Genomic DNA, 20,043 nt, shown 5'->3' on the forward strand with positions numbered 1-20,043 from the left:
GACTAAAGTGCAGACAGAGCAGCAGAGCAGCCCTGTCTTAGCTGATTAGAGTCCGGCTGCTGACTAGGTTGCATTTCCCGAGAACCCGGGACAATTCACTTTGCAGGGTGCCGTCTCTCACGCAGCTTCGTGTCCCAAGAGCCACTTTTCAAAATCTCTTAACTTCCTTTCCTGGCTATCCTGAGAACGGAACTTCAGGGGAATCCTTAATGTGCTTAATGATAAAGTCAATGCTGGACACCAAGAGCATCTCAGACACCGAGGGTGCTTTCCTTAACCCTCGAGTCTCTGGCGGGTGTGGGGACAGCACAGGCAACGTAGAGACTTCAGAGGCGGTGGCAGGTGCCAGGGTGTGGCTGCACTTGTCTCCCTTTTCTCTTCCAGCAGAAGGAGCCACCTCAGAGAGAGAGAGAGAGAGAGACAGAGACAGAGAGAGAGAGAGAGAGAGAGAAAGAGAAAGAGAGAGAAAGGAGGGGGAGACAGAGCTGGAGACGGGGGAGGGAGGAGGAGGAAGGAGGAGGGAGGGCGCGGGGCGGGCGGGCGCCGGGGGAGAACGCCTGCTAGACTCGGGCTCGCACGCACGCCGCCTCTGTTTGTACACAGTGCGCTCGGGCCGCGGCTCGCTCCCCGCCGGCTCCGCCGCATTGTTCTCCAAGTCGGGAGCCCCGCAGCCGCGGCTGCCAGAGCCGCGCGAGCCCAGCGCACCGGCCGCCCGGCCGCCGCGCGGGGGACCCGGAGCCGCCGCGGGAGCCCGCGCCCCGCCCAGCCCGCCGCGCCCCTGCCGGGACCCAGCCGCCGCCGAGGCTGAGCCAGCCTGCGCCTCACCAGGCTTGCTCACCTCCTGGCGCCCGAGAGCAGGCGAAAGGGGAAGAAAGATCCCTCTCCCGGGTCGCCACTCTTCCTCGCCCTCTCCAAGAATTTGTTTAAGGAAGCGCTGCGGGAAGAAGACATCTTCGTGAATTCTCCGTCAGGGGCGGGGTCTGCCGCTGCCCTGCGGTGCCATCTCGGCGACACTGCCCTCCGCTACGACCCCGGACCAGCGGGGTCACGTCCGGGAACGGGATCATGAAGCGTTCGGTGGCCGCTTGGCTCTTGCTCGGGCTCACTCTCTGTGTCCCCCAGTTCTGCAAAGGTGAGGCGGTGGGGCCGGGCCACTGGGTGCGGGACAGGCGGGGAGTCCCGTGGGAAACGTCGCGCAGGGGGCCGGAGGCGGTCCCCCGGGTGCTCCGGGGGTGGCAGGAGCCGTGGGCGGCCCGGAGGAGGCGACGCGCCTTGGGTGCCCTGGAAAAGTGCTCTCAAAGTCAGAGCGGAGTGCGCGGGGCTGAGCCGGGAAGAGGGTGAGGGATACCGGGGTGGGATCGAGGAGAGACGTGGACGGAGGGGAGAAGGGAGGGAACGGAGCTCTTGGGAACCAGAGATTCCGTGGCTCACTCGGCCACCGAGTCGCCCCCCGAACCATCCCTGGGCAGTGCCGGCGTTGCGGGCTGCTGGCACCAGGCGGGGCTTTCGTGGCGACCCGAGTGGGGGAAGCGAGCTTGCTCGGGGCGTCATCTAGTTGAAAGGGGAAGAGGCTGAAGAGCCACCGGGCCCTACGCCCCCGCGGTGCGGTGCTCCGGCGCTGGGCCCGGGGTGAGCGGTTTGCGCATCCGAACCCGGCGTTGGGAGTACTGGTCCAGGTGGAAACGGGGCTGACAAGTCAGTTCGGCTTTCTTCCGCCTCCCCATCCAGGGCGCGCAGCATCTATTACAGAAAAAGCCCCGAACCCGCCTTTCCTCTAACCCCAGGGTCCCAGAGCTTTGCTCAGCTCTCCCCACGGATACCAGCCGAACTCTCGGTAATAGAGAATGGTGCGGTGCGAGGCAGCCCTCGCGCCCCGCCCGAGAGCGGAAAAGTTGTAGGACCTGGTCTGGTCGTGCTTTCCATGACTTGCATGAAATAAACCAGTCTGTAAAAAAAAAAAAAAAAAAAAAAAAAAAAAATACAGACTTCGACGAGTTTCCTGCTGAGTTGTATAAATGACTTCCAGGTCCTTTGCAGGGATGGCTCGTCAATGCAAGGCCTGGTTGTGGCTGCGTCTCTGCGCGGGTCGGGGCTGAAGTTGGCTCCGGGAAAGGGCAAGGGGAGCGCCAGGGACTCTGGGGAGGCCGCGCGAGGGGGACCTGCGCCCCTTCTGCGCTCACGGATGCAGGCGGCCCCTTCTGAGGGGCCCGCGGGTAACAAACCCTCAGCAGGCTGCTTCAAGTGGAGAGCTGAGTGCACTACAGGGTTTAAAATGCTGTGCCTCTAAAAATGGGTAGTTGGATTTTAAAAATGCGTCGACTCGAATCCATTTGAGATTAGACACTGCATGAGTATTCGACACCATCCATCCATGCACGCATCCGACTATTTGTTCACAGGCAATTTGTGGGTGACTCTCGGGCTACTGTTTGCCCAAAAAGCTGGGTGTTCCTGGCCAGATAACCTCGCTGCCCTGCCAGTAGCGATCCATGGCTGCACCTTTCCTCGGTCTCCCCCCCCCCACCCCCCCGCCCAAGAATGAGTTTTTTCCCCTGCATGTAGGCTTGTGTGTAGGTGTGTGCCTCGCCAGCATATACAAAGTGCCCTTCCAGTTATCAGGCAGAGGCGGCCACTCCACTGAAGGTTAAGGAATGATAATGGCTCTGTAGTGGCTCGGTCGGGTCCCCCAGCGATATGAAAAAGACAGTGTTCCCACCACCGATATTTTTCCTTTCTCTTCTTTCCTGTCTGGATTCCTTCTGCACTTTGATCCCTTAGCAGAAAGGGGAAGGGGAGAATTGCAGGCGCTCCCCTCTCCTCCTCCCTTCCCCGCCTCTGTTCCCACCCCAAACGCGAAAACACACACACACCCACCCACTCACACGCACCTACGCCATGCCGCCGCCGCCACCCTCTGTCCCCGCGGAGGTGGAGGGCGGCGTGGGTGGAGGAAGAGATGGGTTGTCTAGCGTGTGTGGCCGCGCTAGCCTCGCTCGGTCAGGTTGCAGGAGCCCTGGGGCGCGGTGAGTCCCTGCTCGCTGCAGCCGGGAGCCCTGCCGCCTAAAGATATCCACATCTAGGGCACCGCTTACTCCGCCAGACAAACCAACCGCGGCGATGTCCCCGGGGCTCTGCATTCTGGCTCCTAGACAATGCTTCGGCAGCCGTGTACTGCATATTCTTAATAGAGTTCTCTTCTTTTTCAGCCAGGCTGTGGGGAGATGGAAAGAGGGCTTTAGAAAGAAACGGACCATTTTCCGTGAGCTCTTTCTGTTAAACTTGCGCCTTTCTAATTGATTCTCCCTCAGCCCTGCAGAAGCCAGAGTGCAGCTTGCGTGACAGCTCCAAACAATTCAACTTTGAGCAAACTTATTGAAGCCAGTGTTAACGCTGAGAATTTCTCTTGCAAGCCCCCTCCCCAGACATCGTTTATCTAATGTATGTCTTTTAGAAATTGGCGTTTCCCTGTGTGGGTTGCAATTTACGGGCATTAATGCTTGGGATTTGATAAGACATGTAATTCCTTTCATTAGTCGTTTTTATTTTAAAATTAAACCCATGGATCAGTCAGATTGGATATTTTATTAACTCTTAAATTATTCATCTTTATGGGTTGCTCTAAAATCTAATAACATGCATACAGTTGCAGCAAGCACGTGACATCTTATGCAATCTGTCCCTGTGCCTGCCTTTTGTGCCCGAAGTCTTTAAGCAAATGGCACTGTCTAAAAATGTCTAGACATGTCCTAAATACTATGAATCATTGGCATTTGCCTTTTTTTAAATCAATGGTGATTTTTAGTTGATTCTATGTGAGAATAAATTAGTATCTGAACAATCACTCCAGGTAATAACACTATGCTTCTAGGATTAATACAGTAATATTTATGCTGAAATAACAAGTTTTTGTATTTTTTAAAAAGTATTACACATTAGTGGCTTCATTCCTGAATTTTCATGACCATTAACATTACACTTTAAAAATAACTGCTAATTTCAGATTCCAGGTGAAATATTTAAAAACTAATTTTGAAATATTGAATTAAAATAATAGTTAAGGGAAGATAAAGTATCCAGCTGTGGCAGTTTGACAGTAATGTAAAATCTTGGCAATGCCATCACTGTCATGATACAGCACACTTTTTTTTCCTTCTGGTCCCGAAAAAGTTTTTCTGATTATTCTTGACATCTTTTCTTAGAATTGAAATGTATATTGTTTTAAACTTATATGGTTTGGGGAAAACATTTGTAATAAAAATTAGTGGTTAAAAATATTCAAATGGTCTATTCTTCCTTCTGTGGTCTTGAAGTTACAACGATCTTCAAACTCAAGCAGGTGTACTTCGCTTCTGAACTCTTCTCTAAATTAAAACTTTCTTGTATTTTTCTCAACTATCTTAAGATCATTGTTCATATAAAACATGTATTCAGGATCTAGGGTATTTTTAATAAATATTTCAGTAAAGTTTATTTTTATTGCTAGAGACATATGGTTTTTCTTTCTCACAAAATTATGCAATATAAAGTAAAGGGATAAAATATATGTGACCAAAATAAAATCGCTTGATTACTTAAAACCATTACCAAATATGTTTGACAGTTTTAAAAGTCTAAATTAGTAGTCCAGGCTTAATTTCACTGATATTAATGAAAGTAATATTTTTAATTAGATATCTTGTTTTTAAAACTTTTCATCTTTCGAAGCGTTTTGAATAATGGGATGGACTGTATATGTTATTATTTGCATACATTTTTAAAAACCTGCCTGATTCAAGTTTCCCAAAGCCCAAGAAAGTAATTCTGATATTTGTTGTTTACTGAACACTCTTGCAGGTGCAATAGCTTTGAGGATGATTTATGGTGCAGTAGGTTCTTTATATCCTTGCCAAAACAAGAAACAAGAAATGGTGCAGCCTTCAGAACTCAGTTCAAGCTGAAGTAAAGCTGAAGGGAGTAGGTACTGAGAAACAAACAGCCAAATTTGCAAATATGTGATTAATGATATGGCTTCCATCATAGCTAATCAAATTACTCTTTATATAGTTGAGTTTGTTCCCTCAGTAGTTTGAAAACTGACATTGTTCTGAAAAAAATAGTAGAAAACCAAAGCTAAGCCGTTCCTATTTTCAGTTCCTATTTGTTTTTTAAGGAAGATGCCTAGCATGTTTTTGGTTTTGTTTTTTAGATCGTAGCCCATTAAGTGATTATAATATCTTTTGGTTAATAAAAGCAAACATGCATTTATATACAATGAGTCAAATGGTTGCCCCTGTGAAGTTCAGTAAGTATTGAATTTTTTCTCATGATTGTGTGATAATGCTAGAAATTAAGTAACATAAATACTTACATTGAATGAATTATCACTTAATTGTCACTGAAAATACCTCTAAAAAGTCTTTGATTTGAGGGAGTTATCGAGGAGAAAAGTAGATTGAAATCAACTGTGCCCTTGCCAGCAGGTGTCAGGATAATCAATGTAGATCTTTTAAAGATGGAAAAAATAAAAGAAGTAAACTAGGAAATGCTAATCTGCAAATCCACACAAAGTGACTTTCTACTCTGTATGAAACTGATGTTATCAGTTCATTTTCCATGCTCCCCTGAGAAAGAGAGGGAGAGTGAGTTGTAAGGACCTACTGATTGAACCACAGGATTTTAACTTGGAAACAGAGTTGCTGTAACTACCGCAGAAAAAAAGTGCAGGTCTAAGTTGAACCATCATTTCTCAGGGGGCTTCTGAATACCCTCCAAGGAAATGCACATAGAGCTATGAGATGCTTGCAGTAAACAATTATTACTGAAATGTTTGGCATACTTTAAAGCTTACTCTCTATACCCATTGTAAGTTTGATCAATAGAAAGTGCATTATATTGATTTACATGGATATATATTTATTCTACTGCATATTTATACACATTTACAGTACTGGTAAGAGATGACTACTTATCTTTTCCTATCTCAATGATAAAGTGTATGTTTCCTGGAGCTTGCAAGTTTCTAAATAACATAAGTCACGTGGTCAAAAGAGACTAAATGACATGCTACATAAAGTTTTGTCATTACCCATTTCAGCCAGTTATTAATCTTTATATTTGTGCCTATTGTGTATTAATAGCTGTCAGTGACTTAACGTCGTTTATTTGTTTCTAATTGGTCCTTAATGGGTAACCTTTCCTTGTAAATTAGTTCTAGCATCTACTAATACAACCCTGAAAACTGTGCTACAGATTCGTCATTATACCATTTCTTCAAGCTCTCTCTGTTTTTATACAGTCACTGACATCATGCCAGACTGTCTGTCTCCAGTGGCATCCTTTCTGTGTCAGAGTCCTCCTAAAATAAAAATTCTCTCCTTCTCTCTCTCTCCATCTTTCTCCCCTTCTCCCAAACTCCCAGCATTTCCTTGCTGGATAGCGAGTAGGGCAAAGCGTCCACTGTAAAATTCTGTTATCTTTATTAAAAATTGCAAATCTCCAAAACACTGTGGATTTGCAATTTATTTTCTTGTAAGGAAAAAAAAAGAAGATGAAAATGTAAAGCCTCTACTACTAAATACTGAGATTTAAAACAGAAACAGAAAGAAATTAGGATCTGAATTATGAAGCAACTCAGGATTTTACACCTTGGGATTTGATCACAGTGTCCTTCCTAAAACTGTCAAGTGGGCAATAATTTCTATCCACCCTACTTGCAGAGAAGTCTCCTGCTTTGCCGGTAGCACATGGCTGAGAACCTAGGAGAAAATATCAAACACTCCTGACCACCTAAAACAGATATTACATTTAGGCCTGAGATCTTACAGAAAAGTCTGTTTCTCTTGGTTTTTAAGTTCCTGGGCTCTCTATAAACTGCATCCAGAACATGAAAGGCACATGAAGTAATAGGTCAGGCTTAGTCAGAGCAACAAAACATGGCAGTCATTAGACAAAGAGGAGACTGAAAAGTATATGCAAAAGCAGTGATGGTTCACAGTTTTAAAAACTGGGGACTTTGGGGTGGGGGCTAAGTGTGAGAGAATATTATAATAATTGATGCCACTATTAATCTTGCATCCTAGGCATAGACTATCTGTGATATGTTGAACTTTTGGGGATACAAAGGCAGTGAAATGTGTGCATCACTGAAGAGAGTTTGTCAAGAATGTTGAAGCTTGAGAACCTTCTTCATGGTGAAAGAGACAGATATCTGAAGAATTCGTTTGTTTGGAAACTTTACTTTCCCACCATTCCAGAGAAAATGTTATCACATATTTTTTATTGATTTTTTTCCTCCTCAAGTAATGAATGAAGGTATCAAAAAACACAGGACTCAATTTCGTAGAAAAGAAGCAGACTTCAGAATGCAGATAAGATGTCCTGCGATTGTTTGATTATGTTTTAGAAGAAAATGTGCTGCGATTTTGTTTTAAAATGTGCATTATTATCGTGAAAGTAACTGGGTAGGATTTGTTCAGCAGAAGATTTAATAGTGCATGAAGTAGAATGGAGGATTTAAGTACCAGAATTTAAGTGAAGGCTTTTCAAGTACTAAAGCGCTTTTGAATGTGATTGTTACTATGGAGAAAGAGGATTGACCCTCTATCTTTACTTTTTCTGTTTTTTACGACAAGTCTGTGTCAAACTGATCGATCTCTTTTAAAAATAATGTAGTATAACAGTCTGTAAATGGGAAAGCCAAGGTTTTAATCTCTTGTTCTTTGATATTGTACTTGATATGAAGGTAATCTTTAAATGGAGTCAGGCCACCAGGCATTCTTTCAGCTTTGTGCTTGGTATTTGATAAAGTTGTTTATTTTTGGAATGCAAAAATAATCCTCTTCAGTCTCTTCTTGTACTGAGGTCAGGATGACCATTTATGTTTTACTGATACTGGAGATTATATGAAGACAGCCAAGGTAAAATGGGCTCATGACTCTTGAGCAGAAAAGACTAGAAGAGTCAAGTGGGAACTGGAGAATATTTTTATTTGCAATAAGTTGATGATTCCTTGCTGGTAGTATAGAGGAGTCTCCCACCTATAGGCATGAGTCTTCGATTTGTGCTGTCGTCTTTGATGCCCTTCTCCCTCACATTTTCCTCTCCAAATGTTGATTGAACTCTTATTTTATCCACATTCTTTTTCCTGTTTATCATCTTTTTTCTTTATATAGTTTAACTTTTACATTGTAAACACTAACTTTTTGGATATGTCTTTGGACAAGCAAAAAGCAAATTTCCATTCAAAATGCTTTAATACTTACGTGTCAAGTTCTTGTTTCATAGTCTGTGCTTCCTACAAAGCCAGGGCTTAGAACAGTGATAAACGAAACAAACCACACAACTAAACAACCACAAAACCCAAAACAGACACTCAATATATATTGAAATGAATGGAGCTACCCTCCCCCGCGCCACGTCCATGTTCCTTAAGAAATACCCACACATTTTAGATAGCAGTATGCTTTTTATATATAAAAAAAATAAGTGAAAAGTAGTTTCAAGAGCTTTAAAATTTTTGTTTCTCACTTTCTTTTCTTTTTTTTTTAAAGATTGCACCCGAGCTAACAACTGTTGCAAACTTCCTTTTTGTTTTCTGCTCTTTTCTCCCAAAATCCCCCCAATACATAGTTGTATATCTTAGTTGTGGGTCCTTCTAGTTGTGGCACGTGGGACGCCGCCTCAACGTGGCCTGACGTGCTGTGCCATGTCCGTGCCCAAGACCTGAACCAGCAAAACCCTGGGCCACTGAAGCAGAGCGCACAAACTTAACCACTTGGCCACGGGGCCAGGCCCTCTCATTTTCTTATATAACCATTTTTTACAATCTGTGTTGTAGAATGAGCCTACTTTGAAAATACTTCTCAATGCTCCCTCAAGAGCATCATTAAAAGTATAATATTAATGTACAGGAATGATGCAAAATGCTTTCTATGTTTGTTATGCATCTTCAATCAAAAGAAAAGCTACCTCTAAGTGGTGAATTCCTTTGTTAGATACAAGGTTCTGACATTTCCCACTAACTTTAATTTTGATCTAGAAACAATAATTTTTCAGGCATCGATTTGTTTTTTCCTTTCATCTCTTTACTTGGAGACTGCCACCATGTCAGTTTAAGCATCTTGCTGGACAAGTTAATGAGGGGAGTTCATTCTGATATCTTTCTTAAATACTGTTACTAAGTCTAGTATTGATTGAGTTGATGCTATATGTCACATAGTTCTAAGTTTCATCTTTGATTCTCACAAAACTTCTATGAGGCAGGTACTATTATTATTTGTATATGAATGATGAAACAGAGATACAGAGGTTAAATAATTACCCAAGATCACACAACTACTAAGTAGCTTGTTAGGCTTAGAATCCAGTTTACGTCTAGAGCCTGCTCTCTTAACTGCTAAGCCCTGCTATGTTTCACTGAGCGACAACTGTGGAGATACTTTGTTAAATGATTTTCTTATTTGGAAAACACACGTACTTCATATCTAATTACTATTTAACTGGTAGATATTTTGGAAGGGATAAATTATATTCTCTTGGGATAATATTTTTTAAGTTTTCAAGTTTAAGTTGGTAAAGTGTCATACCTCGTTTCTTTTCACATTCAGAAATCAAGGGTGGAGTCTGTTCTATTTGGTCAGAAAGAGTTAATGTGTCTTTCAGAGTAGTGCATCACTAGTAAGAATAGTGAAGATGGGAAAAAGGAGAGGAGCACTTGAGAAGTGGTTCGAAACACATTTTCTTTGAAACTTTGCCATTTGATTTTATTTCAATATGATGTTTATAATTTCTTTTGGTTTTATAGCATTCCAACACTCCTCTACATTGTTCCATTATTATTCAATACAAGGTGTAAGACCATGCTTTCTCTGTAATTTTCAGATACATAATCTGGGATAAATTGATTTTAAAGGTTAACAAGTTTTTTATTTCTGCTAGTTTAATGAAGTATTTAATTTGCCTTACATCCCATCCTCATTTGATTTTATTATTATATAAACCCATTAAGAAATTTTAGCCAAACAAAAGCACCAAATGGTCTCAAACCACAACAGCTAGAAAATTACATTTTCTGATTTAGCATTTCACCAAAATATATTTTATTTTTTAAAGCTGGAATTGGATTAACTTTAAATATTTTACAAAATAATGAAAATTATGCCATCCAATATGAGATTGCCTTAATAAATCTTCTGTACATCTGTATAATATTTAATAGTTGAAATGGACCTCCACATGCTTTATTATATTTACTCCCCTAAACTAATAATAATAAAACAATAGGTAAAATTTCATAGGCATTTCTCATCTCTATTCAAGGGAACATAAACAGAGAAGGCATTGTTAATCTCATTTAACAGATAAGGAACCTGAGATGCAAAAACTTCAGGTGACCTGAATTCAAGCAACCAGTGACAGAGTTTGCACTTAACTCTACATTTCTGATTCCAACTTACTTTTTACTCTTTGCTGGTATAGCGCTTTGCTTGAGGTAATTATAGTTGTGCTTTTTTCTCAGTTCGTGGACTCATGAGATGAAACGAAAGAGTTGGTATACTGCTTACTTTTTTGAAAACTATTCCAAACTGCTTGTCAGTCCAACCTTAACACTCTCTGGCCATCAGTTTATAACATCTCCTTCCTCTTTGGAGCCCATTACTAGCCATCATGACATCCTGAACTTCCCCAGTGGCTTCAGAACCTTGTTTCTTCTCTAATATTTGTCTCCTTAAAAACTTTAACGCATGAGCTTGTGACCCTTTTCACATTCTGGTATTAAACTTCCTGGCAGTTCTCAACACTAATGATTCCCATCTCCGTTTCTAGGTAGCTACTGGCAATACTATTCATCAGACTTTCTCATCACATGGTTTGCTCAGCTACCAGTACTTTAAATTTCTCAGACTTTCCATCTCTTACCAGAATTTTCTGAATTTCTACCTCTCCTCACCTTTCATTCCCACTGAATCCACTCTTGTCACTGCACTAATTTTCAGTCCTCTTATCACTCTTCTTTCCCAACCTGGTCTCTGTGGTTATCTGTTTCAAGAGGTATTCAGCCATTTATGAATTTCTCAGCCCAGATGCCTTCACCGTTTTTGCTTCGTTAAATCCCAAACGAAGGCAGTTTCCAAAGTCCCCGTCCCATTCCTGGCACTAAGAAAACTGGAGTGCTGTCAGCAGGAAGTAGGATCCATTGGAAATCCTGGTGGAGCTGAAAGATTGAGGGGGATTCCTAAAGGGAATGAACAAGAAAAATGGAAAGTGATGGGGGGAGGAGTAAGGTTTATGGGGGCATAGCAGTAATTATACCATAATTACAGTTATTGATAATTGTAAATTTGGGAGTGTGACTGTAGGAATTATGGTTGAGGGAAGGTAGAATGCAAGATCTTTGGAAGAAAAGAGTTAAGGTATGAATGGCCAGGTTTTGGAAAAATCATCTGTATAGTTAATGAAATTCCAAAAAATTATACCAGGAGAAATGTTGCAGAGAATGGCAGTGAACCAGGAACAGAAATTTTCAAGGAATGAGGGGCTAGGATACAGAGATCAGGAGATAATTATAATATGGGAATAATATTGGGGAATAGAGATCTGTGATGTGGAATTAAAACTGGGTGGGTTTTTTGTTTTGTTTGAGAGGAAGGAGAGAGAATGTTCAGGAAGTCGCATTGAGGAGCAAGAGGGACTCGTGCCACATCTCAAATCTAGAAGCCCTGGGAGATAAAACGGTATCCAATGAAGAGGGATGCAAGGTAAACAGTGACTCAGAGGAAAGATGATTTCCTCTAGAGCAGGAAGACGATATAACAGCCTGATCCCAGGCATCGTTCTCTTTGACAGTCCTCATCCTACAGCTGTTGATGCATTGAGCTCATTATAATAATTGATATATCTCACTAAGAGCAATGCTTTTAAGCACAATAACATATGTTGTCATGTGCAATAGCTCCTTTAAACCTCTTAACATCCCAGGGGTTATTATTATCCCCACTAAAAGAGGAGGACATAGACTGAGAATAGACTAAGTGATCAGCACTCAAAACTAGGTCTTGTAGACTCAAGTCCAAGACTCTTTACACTATAGCGCAATTAACAAAGAAAAGCCCCAAATCCAAGGAAGAAACTTTTCTAAATTTGAAGCACAGCTGGAGGATAGGAAGATTTCTGCAGCTGTGCCCTGACCTACTTTGCCCTGTTCAGATGGGCCTCTGTGTAGTTTGAGGTCTGCATAGTTTAGGTTACTGGGAATGTCTGATATGTCTGCCTGGTGGCCTTGGTCCTTGCCCATCTTTGGATCATTTGTCTGAATGGTTCTTACTGGAAAATGACATTATTACTAGGGGAATATTGCTTTTTCCTTTTCAACATACTCCTAGTTGTGCAAGCTTGAACACAAAGAATTCTTTTTCCTCAAATTTACGTTTCAAATGTTTGTAAGCCATAATGTTTCTTCTTTAGTTTCTGACATGCTAAAGTCGTACATATTTTTTTCCTTTAATCTGTCCTTGTAAGCCATTGCTTTCATCATTTTAGTTGTTTCATTTGGAATCTGTCCAAGTAGCCTACATATTTATTCAACAGGCTTGCCAACTCAACAGAGAATTCCAGGGATGTGCTTCTCTAAAATAATGCCACACACATTAGTCTGTACTTTTTAATTTTGCTAAGACATTCTTAATTTTTAATGTGTTTTTTTGCTAGTTATTTTTTTCTATCAGATCACCTTTTTCTAAATAATGCTTATCTATGTTGTTATATTTTTTTCATAATTTTGTTTTGCATTTGCCTTCACTGGAATTTTACTTTATTTTTTTCATTCTGTATTTAGTATAATGATTGTTCCCATTATAAGGTATATTCTCTGTCCACAGAGTCTCAGAATAACCTAATTTCCTGCAAGTTATATTATTAGACTACTTATTGCTATTTTAATATCGTGTACATATCTTCTAAATAATAATACGATGCACAAACTTCTATCCTTAGTGTTTTTGCGCATATTTATTTCTTTTGGGGTCTTTAAAGTATTCATTATCTTCTTTAAGCTAGCATCTTTGTCTATTTCTATGTTTTTTCTATTTCTGTATTTATTTCTAGCTGTCTCCTTCTGTTGCCATTTTCTGCTCCCAGCTCATTCTTCAGCTTCAACTGCACAAGCCCAGAGAATCTCTCTGATCATCTTTTGCAAGTATCTGATGCTCCAACAGACACACATATACACACCACATGCCTCTGTCGTTATTCTCTACCATGATATCCTTTTTAAAAATTACGGCAATTCTTGAAAATCATACATATATAATCACTTGTTAGCCTGTTTATTTTAAATCTTGTTTCCAATGTATTGTAAGCTCCATGTGGACAAGAAGAGCATCTGTTTTGTTCCCTAATGTGTGTATCCAGCTGCAAACCTGGTGCCTTACAGACAGTAGGCACTCAATTATTATATGTTGATTGAATTTGTGAATGGGATGAATGAGTGAAAAACATGAATGCAAAACAACTCTGCTGGTGTATAAATCTTTCTCTGGTTAAAAAAAAAATGGGTTCCTTTGATAGACCCATTAACTCATTTAATAAATTCTTATCTGCTTGAACCACTGATGCATTGACGTGTGATTTATGGCACAAGAGATACACTTTTAGAAAGCAATAAATGCTTTCGTAGTGGCAAACTCTAAGAGCTGACTACATAAATCACTTACTTGTTTCCATAGCTGTCTAACGTATAAAGAGTTCAAAAGCAAGATCCGGGTTTTACCTTAAATTATCAAATTGCAATAAAATAGTTGTAATTGTATATAGAAGATAGACAGTAAGCTTTAGGCTGTCATTTTATTATCAGGGGTTGACAATAAAAGTATGCACAACAAAATCAAATCCCTTGGTGGTGTTTTTCTTTGTTGATGGAGCTACAGGGAGTGCTTTGATCTGCTAATTGCCCCAGGGCCCTGGCCATCACTCCCATAAGCTCCGCCAGCAATATCTTCCCTCCAGGCTTAACTTCTTTCCCTCCTCCCAGCACGCAGTCACACTAGCTGAAGCCAGACGTACTTGGCAGAGGGGAGAAGACAGCACCTGGGAGCTGTGTCTGCCCAGGAGCCAAGAGCCTCTGAAACAGCTCTGTTTAGAGGTGTTTGTGTAATGACAATCTTTATGTCACTACCAACTGCTGTTTATTCTCTTTGGGGCAACTAAACTTCTACCTTTCTTAAATGCCTCAGTGGTTCTAAAACAATTTGTATGCTTGTGACCCCAGTAATTGTGTGATTTCTACTCCTAGTCTGAAAGCACTGAAAACGAGTCTTCCTAAAAATGGTATACAATGGCAAAGGATTGTGTAGAGTAAAAATTGTAAAATCTAATGCTTCGCTCCTTTCTATGTGATGAGAAAGAACCTTTCACAATTTCTTTTTTGAGAGGCAGTTAATTCCTCATTCTTGTTTTAAACTTTTAATTATTTTTGTACCTGTAAGTTTACACTCATCGAGGAAAAGTTGCAATGTTGACATTTTGGTGTCTATAGTTAGAGACTTGTTTCAATAAATAGATGTCTCGAAGTAATATTTTTAATCGTAAGCTAGATTGTGCCACAGTTTTGGTTTTTTTCCTAAGATTGGCACCTGAGCTAACTGTTGCCAATCTTCTTTTTCTTTTTTTCCTTCTTCTTCTCCCCAAAGCCCCCTAGTACATAGTTGTATATTCTAGTTGTGAGTGCCTCTGCTTGTGGCATGTGGGACGCCGCCTCAGCGTGGCTCGATGAACGGTGCCATGTCCCCGCCCAGGATCCAAACTGGCGAAACCCTGGGCCACCAACGCAGAGCACATGAACTTAACCACTAGGCGACTGGGCCAGCCCCCTATACCACATAGTTTTATAGTTTATTTATTCAACAACATTTTATTGGGCAGAAATAGATGCTAAGAATTGTTCTGAGTGTTGGAATTAAAATAAGGAATAAAACAGATGAAAACCTTGCTCACATAGAGCTTACATGCTAATGAAGGAAACAGAGAATAAACAAAGGAGATTGTTGAGCAGGTTAAAAGGAAGGGGTAGACATTTCAGGAGTGGGTTTCATTTCTGTGTAGGGTGCTCAGGTCAAACCTCACCGTTGAGAAACATTACAGAAGTGAGGTGTATGTTGCAAGTGTGTTACCTCAAGTTTCTTTGTCTTTATATTGTATTTATTATATGTGTTATGGAAAAATTAAAATTTTTTTTGTAAAATATATCCACATTTTTCTTTATGGTTTCTGCTTTTGGCATCATATTTAAGTGCATAAGAGTTACTCTTTGTTTTTCCCAACAAATGGTTAGCTATGTGTCTCAACACAACTTACAACAGCTGTTAGAAAAGGAAGCATGTCATATCCTAAATTCTATGAAATTTGCGTCAGTTCAGAGACTGACTTACTGGGCTGCTTCTCTATTAGCATGATGGCAAAACATGGTTTTAATTATTCTAACTTTGTAATATGTTTGTGCTATTGTGTACAACTATTTAGAAATGTATCTGAAAATAGCTTGCTAATATTTTAGTTGGGATGTTTGCATCTATTTTCATACACATTTTGAGCTATCGTTATCAAGCTTGGTACTGGGGAAATGCTACGTTTGTAGAATTAATTGGAAACTTCTTTTCCCTGGGTCACTTTAAATACTATAAAAGTTTTCTGTTTCTTGAAGTTGTGAAATAACTCACCTGCTGAGCAGTCTGATCTTTCATTGGGTACTTTTGTGAATACTATTTCTAGGGTCTTCCCTAATTAATCGAGAACTTGCTTGTTATTCCTTTTCCATTTTTGATAATGTATCATTCTGATACAGTAGTACACTTTAAGAATATTTTCTAATTGATTAGCGTAAATTATATATAGCATTAAAGTGTTTGTGAAGAGGTACATATTTATACAAAACAAAGCATATTACAGAAATCTATATACAATGTGATAGCTACGAAGTGAAAAAGAAAACATACGACAAGGTAAAGTTCCCAGGCTCATGAGTCAGGGCTTTTAACTTCAACAGATGACTAACTTTGGTTTTCTCATCTATAAAATGGGGACCATATGAGCCAGCCTTGATGGCCTGGTGGTTAAAGTTCTGCACGCTCCACTTTGGAGGCCCAGGTTCCGTTCTCTGGGCGCGGAACTCCACCGCTTGTCTGTCAATAGCATGTGGCGGTGGCTCACGTAGAACCGGAAGAACCTAGAACTATACACAGTCATGTACTGGGGTTTTGTTGGGGGTTGGGGGCGGGGGGAAGAAGAAAAAAAGGAGGAAGATTGGCAACAGATGTTAGCTTAGGGTGAATCTTCCTATGCAAAAAATAAAAAAAATACAATAAAACGGGAATGATAATAGGGTCTGGCTCCTAGGGTTCTTGTGACGATTTAATACAGGTTAAGTGCTTAAAACAGTGTCTGTGGCCCATGGTGAATATGATGATGATGATGACGGTGTCGTATCTCCAGGGCCCTAGCACAGTCCCTGGCACACATTGTGATAAAAAAATAATTGGTAAATGAATTGAATACCGATCAATTATTTTTCTTATTTAATTATTTTACTTTTTGGTGCGATATTTCTCAAGAAGACTTCAGTCTTTTAACTGAGGGATAACTTGGACGTATGTTTATGTAATGTGTTGCTAAGAGAATGGAATCAGATAGATTGGGAGTTGGAGGCTGGATGAAATATTCACTAGCTCTGTGGCCTTCTGCAGTGTACATACCTAGCCTGTTTCCTCACTTGTGGAGGGTGGATAAAACAGTAGCAATCTAATAGGGCCATTGTAATGATTAAAAGATATAATCCAGGTAACGTGCTTACCTGTCCTGGCACAATATAAACTCTCAATAAACATTAGGTATTATTATTCTCTTAATTGTGGTGTGGCTATTATGGTAAAGGGGCAGTTACCCTGGGATACATTCTAAACGAGAATGGTACGAGGAGAGGATGGGAACCTGGATCCATCTGACAAACTGGCCAATCACCAAAGCTTAGCAATCCTTGGATTTATGTTAAACATATTGTGGTTATATTTCTAGCTTTACATTATTGTATTTGGGTGAATGTTTGACTGTCTTAGTCCGTTAGAGCTGCTATAACAGAAATACTATAGACTGGGTGGATTATAAAAAACAGAAATTTGTTTATCACAGTACTGGAGGCTGCGAAGTCCAACATCCATGTACTGGCAGATTCGGTGTCTGGTGAGAACCTGCTTCCTAGGTCATAGGTGGCTGTCCTTTGGCTGTGTCCTCACATGGTTGACAGGGCAAGAGTGTTCTCTGAGGCTTCTTTTATAAGGGCACTAATCTCATTTATGACCTAATCACCTCCCAGAGGTCCCACCTCCAAATCCATCACATTAGGGATTAGGTTTCAACAGACGGATTTGCGGGGACATAAACAGTCTCTAGTATTGTCTGTGATAGAATACCCTTCAATGACTCCTAACTCACCAGGAGGTCTTTGCTTTCTTTATATTCTTCCCACCTAGTTGCATGTACTCTCTCTGAATGTGTGTTGTGTCCTGATTTATAACCTGTAACAGAAACTTTTAAAATATTTTAGGTTATTTTTATTTCACATTTTGCTTTCGAGATATCAGTTGTAAATATCGTACATAAGGCAGTTGACAGCATGAAAGTTTTTTGTAATCTACTTATTCATGACTGGGGTCTCTGTGGTCAGTACTTAATATTCAGAAAACTCTTTACTATTTCTTGCCTTTCAGCAGTTCAAATGTATTTAAATATCTTATCTCAAAAATGGATAAAAATTAAGTTCATGTTGGGCTAAAGGTTTTAAAAGAAAAGAATTCTGTTTACATTTTAAAGAATTGACTTTTACTACTGTCCCCTGCTTCTGAAAAAAAAAACAAAAAACAAAAAAACAGCTTTCCATTAAGAGACGGTGTTTAGGTTAAATACAAGACATAGACATGCATGCATGTACCTCATATAGGCGTTCTAAGGATAAGTATGGAGCTATATTATTTCCTGCAGAGTGAATGGCGGTTCAGATGTATTAAGAAATAGACAGTAATGATTCAGGGTAGAAAACTGCTAGGCCAATTTGTACCTATTTCCAAAGTAACAACATATGTGACTAAAATCAGGTACTTGCCAAGGCAAGCAGCATTCCACATGAGATTTACATGGTTAAAACTGTGGAGATTTATCAAGAAAATACATTATGTATGGATTATTTCCAAATCAAGTCATAAGTTAAAACATTCTTTTGAGTATTATGAGTTTCTCCAGAAAGCAACAATTATAATGTGCAGATTCCAGGGTTATCTCTCTATCTTAAAGTCAGCTGATTAACAATCTTAATTATGTCTACAGATCCCTTTTGTCATATAACACAACATATTTAATGAGCATAACAGCAAGGGGTGACAAATATGGGGCCAAAATCCTATCATTCTTTATACACACGCTCTCATGTAGATACAAATTTGTATAACTCTTCATCTATAGTAGCGATGTGGACTAGTTTAAGTATCAAAAGACTTAATCCTGGCTTTGCCAAGTACTTGCCTGGTGACTTCGAGGAATCTCCAGTCTCTGAACCTTAGTTTCCTTTTTTATCTTTTGGGCTTATTGTAATGATCAAAATGAAAATGAAGCAATATACAGGGAATCATTTTGGAACCAGAAAACTGTCACATAAATCATCTGTTTTGGTGGCAGCTTCAAATTCTTGTTTTGTTCTATACCTTTACAGAATCAGTTAGTATTGAAAGTCATGATGATTCCCAATTTTTTATATAATATTCCCTTTATTTGTCTCAGTGTGTTTTACTGAACACATCCAGATACCATGACAACTCTTGGTTACAATTGTTTGGAAAAGGCACATAAACACACTAAGAAATGATGACAAATCTGATATGTAGGTAGTCACTACATTGTGAGAACTTAACTGGTCATGATCAGACTATGGACAGCTCTTACATGTGGACTGGACATGGACATATTCTTATCTGATGTCCCCAAAAGTACATGATTCCACCTGCCCCTTTTCACCCCTAGTGTTGAGATCTAGAGTGGCCGGCTTAGAAAATTCTTTTTTGTTCATGCAAATGTAGAAAGTTGAGAAGTTAAGTGTCATTCTTTCACCCTCCTGACAAAATTACCACCTCTAAAGGAATCAGGGTCTTCTCTTCTGCTGGATTCTCACAGCCCTAAACTTCAACTTCTTCTGCTCCCAATGCCAATCCACAAAAATGATATTAATACAAATTTCTTTAAATATAGTAGCAATGACAATATTTAAAATATTTTAGCTAGTCCTATAGAATTGTCTAGAGAAACATGCTTTGTTTCCAAAAAACTCAATTTCAAAATTATATATGGACCATAACTTATTTTCGAACTAGCAATGTCTTGATGATACCTCTCAAGAGAAGAATTAGCTAAAATTCCAACAGTAAAATGCAATCACATTATTGAGATTTTCCCCTTGGTAACTGTAAACACTTATATGTACATAAATTTCTAATACTTCGTTAAAAGGAAAGTATTTAAATAAATTCGAAGAATAAAAACCTTATTTAAATGATCTCGTTAGTCAGTAATAGAATTCATATGGTGATTGTTTTAAAAATAAAACGTATTTGAAGTCAATTTTACAAATAAGAAAACAAAAATGTAAGCAAAATTGCTGCTTAAAATAATTTCTGTATGTTCTTTGGGAAGTAGCATAGATCAATCTGAAATAACATTTCTTGATTATTTCTAAAGGGATTATTTATTTTGCTTGTATTCCCCCTAATTCAAGAGTACCTTGAAATATTTAAAACGTTATTACTCATAACAGCTGCATGGGAAACCAATCTAGGGTGGGAGGTTTCAGGTTGCTGATTTAACTTTAATTGGGAATACGTTATAAATTAAGTCAATTGACTTTGGGATAAGAAGAAGCATGAAAAACTCTTCCAGGATTGTTTGTGAGTAAAGGCTAACATCTGAGCCCAGGCACCTGGAGCATACAAACTTCAGTGATGACTTCATTGGGCTTATTTATGTTGGTGTATCAAT

At 39.9% G+C, this 20,043-nt stretch overlaps 1 protein-coding gene across 2 annotated transcripts in view; it reads left to right on the forward strand.

The window, feature by feature from the left end:
* The first annotated feature begins 718 nt into the window (after nucleotides 1–718).
* Nucleotides 719–20,043, forward strand: part of EDIL3 (EGF like repeats and discoidin domains 3) — a 385,268-nt gene continuing 365,943 nt past the window's right edge. The window contains exon 1 of one of the 2 annotated variants that reach the window (XM_014857045.3): nucleotides 719–1,132. In XM_014857045.3, coding sequence (XP_014712531.1) covers nucleotides 1,066–1,132 — 67 coding nt within the window. In that variant the 5' untranslated portion in view covers nucleotides 719–1,065. The remainder of the gene's footprint in view (nucleotides 1,133–20,043) is intronic. The other variant, XM_014857047.3, reaches the window with a different exon arrangement.

The sequence above is a fragment of the Equus asinus genome, chromosome 9 (genome assembly GCF_041296235.1).
Source record: "Equus asinus isolate D_3611 breed Donkey chromosome 9, EquAss-T2T_v2, whole genome shotgun sequence".
In the NCBI taxonomy this organism is placed as follows: Eukaryota; Metazoa; Chordata; class Mammalia; order Perissodactyla; family Equidae; genus Equus; species Equus asinus.